Below are 2,206 nucleotides of genomic sequence, written 5' to 3'. Positions count from 1 at the left end.
GAGAGCGACTCGAAGCTCCGCCCAGCGGAGTTAGAAGGAGTTTGAAAAACGTTCCGCTGCGCTTTTGAATTACTCGGCATTACGATAACAGCGCGCAAAAACTGATTTCACAATATACACTGACATATAGAGAAATACAGACAAAATGAACTAATAATAAATAATAAACTAAATGTAATGTATTTAGCCACTTACTTTCATATTGACATAATTAGGAAACTTCCTGCTCCCGTTAAGATTGAACTGTCACTCACTCGATCTCAGCAGGAGTGCAACGTTTAATCAAGCTGCACTTCAAGCTACAGTTATTCGTTTGACCAGATAGTGGTGCTAGCAGCCAGAGGAAAATGGTATCACGGAATTTATACAATTCATTATGAGGGGACTGTCAAGTCAAAGCAACTTTATTTTGTGTGTATAGTATCGATGTCATAACAATTGTATGGCTATAAATTCAGTTAAGCAAAATAATCATTATCACCATTTATCACCAACCATAGGCCTGTTTCTTTAGACTATTTTAGTTTTGGTTAGTTGCTTCTAATAAACCAACAACTGGACGTGTATGTAAATTGGAAGATCAGCTTGCGAATGTAATGATAATGATTCAAATCGCTCAACCTGAGCTGTAAACCCATTGGTCAAGGCTGACCTTGGTTTTACATCTTGACATGGGTTGTACATGTTTGCGACGCCCATAACAACGCATACTGATATCAACATCATCTCCCAACACACAAACATTGATCCATTTCTGGTTTAGAACTATGATCCATGTCAAAAGTCCAAAAGTGACTGAGATACATAGAGCAGAGACTGAGTCATGTTATTCTTCTATCTTAGTGTGGCAATTGCATGTGTTTCTATTTAACAGTTTTTCTAAGAATTCCTACTGATGAACAGAGCTCATTTAATCCGTGGAATTACCCAAGGTTTTCAATTTCGTATACGTTCAAGTCAAAAGTTTGGATTTTGGTTTGAAGATTTTTGAAAAATCCACCATGGCAACATTGTCAAAGCTAAAGCAATTTCAATTGAGAATATCATTCCTGGTATTAAGTAATTGGTAGCTGATGGGTGACCACTTTGCAGAATGAAAACAGTCACAACCTCAGCTGTGTCTTTTAACCATAATATATACAGTATTATTATTAACAAGTTTTCAGTGGCAATTATCACGCTGCCTCTTTAACGTCTAACTTTAATACTGTATGTTGTTTACTTACATCATTTGAAGATGTTGTTGACTGATTTGTTGTACAAAATGTCAATTGATTAGACACTAAATAAAAGTTAAAATATTGTCAGAAACAACCCCACCAGGCCTCAAATATTTAATGGCTTGTGGCCATTCATTGTAGTCGTCTCTGCAGTGTAGATGCATCGTTCCTATTGGAAGATTAGATGCCTTTCTTTAATCAAGTGTGAGGCCGTGGTCTCCATCAGTCCTCCGACTGCTCCTCCTGGTATGTAGTCACAGTGACAGCGCTGTAAGGGTCCAGCACCATCTGGGCACAGCGGACAATGGTCACCAGCAAGAAGAGGCAGAGGAGGAAGAAGAAGAAGAGGGCAAAACCAAGGTCCACATCCAAATCCAGTCTGGCCATGGTGAAGATCGGAGGGTCCAAATCCACAAACGTTTGGGAAAGATGCCCGTCTATTTCACAATCGTTTTCTTCTATTGCTTTATATTATCCCCCAAAAATGTTTTCTCCATCTGTAGGAACTCCTCAAGTCCGTTAGGCTGAAGTTTCTACATGAGAATCCCAAGCTATAAACTTAATAATTCAGTCCTGTGTCTTGGTCTCTTTTTCTTCTTCAAGCACTGACACCTTCAGTTCTCCTCCAAAAAACAAGATGGAGTGGTGGACACACAGAGCCCCATTTGGCACCTGTGTCCTACATGAATAGTTAACAGGTTTGGTAACGATCAGGCCGTTCCTCCGATGAGAACACCCGGGCATCTCTCTGGTCACTTCAGGAGACGAGACCTCTGGAGGAGATGACACCTCAACAAGAGTCACTGGATCCCTGGTCAGTACAAGGTTTACGACGCACGACAACATGGCAGAAAGATGTAGCCCAACGCAAGTTCCTAAAGCTTTTTAATAATGCAAATGTGGCACACAGATTAACATGCTCAGTCTTATACTGCCCCAATCAGTTCACCCTACACATACCCAGGCACACATGCGCAGGGCTTTCA

At 40.5% G+C, this 2,206-nt stretch overlaps 1 protein-coding gene across 1 annotated transcript; it reads right to left on the bottom strand.

Moving 5' to 3' along the window:
* Nucleotides 1–1,334: 1,334 nt before the first annotated feature.
* LOC118311702 (cortexin domain-containing 1-like) lies at nucleotides 1,335–1,756 on the bottom strand. The gene has a single exon (XM_035635758.2). It carries the CDS (start codon nucleotides 1,605–1,607, stop codon nucleotides 1,443–1,445), a length of 165 nt encoding a protein of 54 aa, XP_035491651.1. The 5' UTR covers nucleotides 1,608–1,756; the 3' UTR covers nucleotides 1,335–1,442.
* Between the last annotated feature and the right edge of the window lie 450 nt (nucleotides 1,757–2,206).

Source organism: Scophthalmus maximus, chromosome 1 (genome assembly GCF_022379125.1).
Source record: "Scophthalmus maximus strain ysfricsl-2021 chromosome 1, ASM2237912v1, whole genome shotgun sequence".
NCBI lineage: Eukaryota > Metazoa > Chordata > Actinopteri > Pleuronectiformes > Scophthalmidae > Scophthalmus > Scophthalmus maximus.
The sequence above is the reverse complement of the archived record's forward strand: the minus strand, read 5'-3'. Positions and strand labels throughout refer to the sequence as shown.

Bases quoted from the DNA above. Each gene is read 5' to 3' on its own strand.
- LOC118311702 (XM_035635758.2), bottom strand. From the start codon at position 1,607: ATGGCCAGACTGGATTTGGATGTGGACCTTGGTTTTGCCCTCTTCTTC.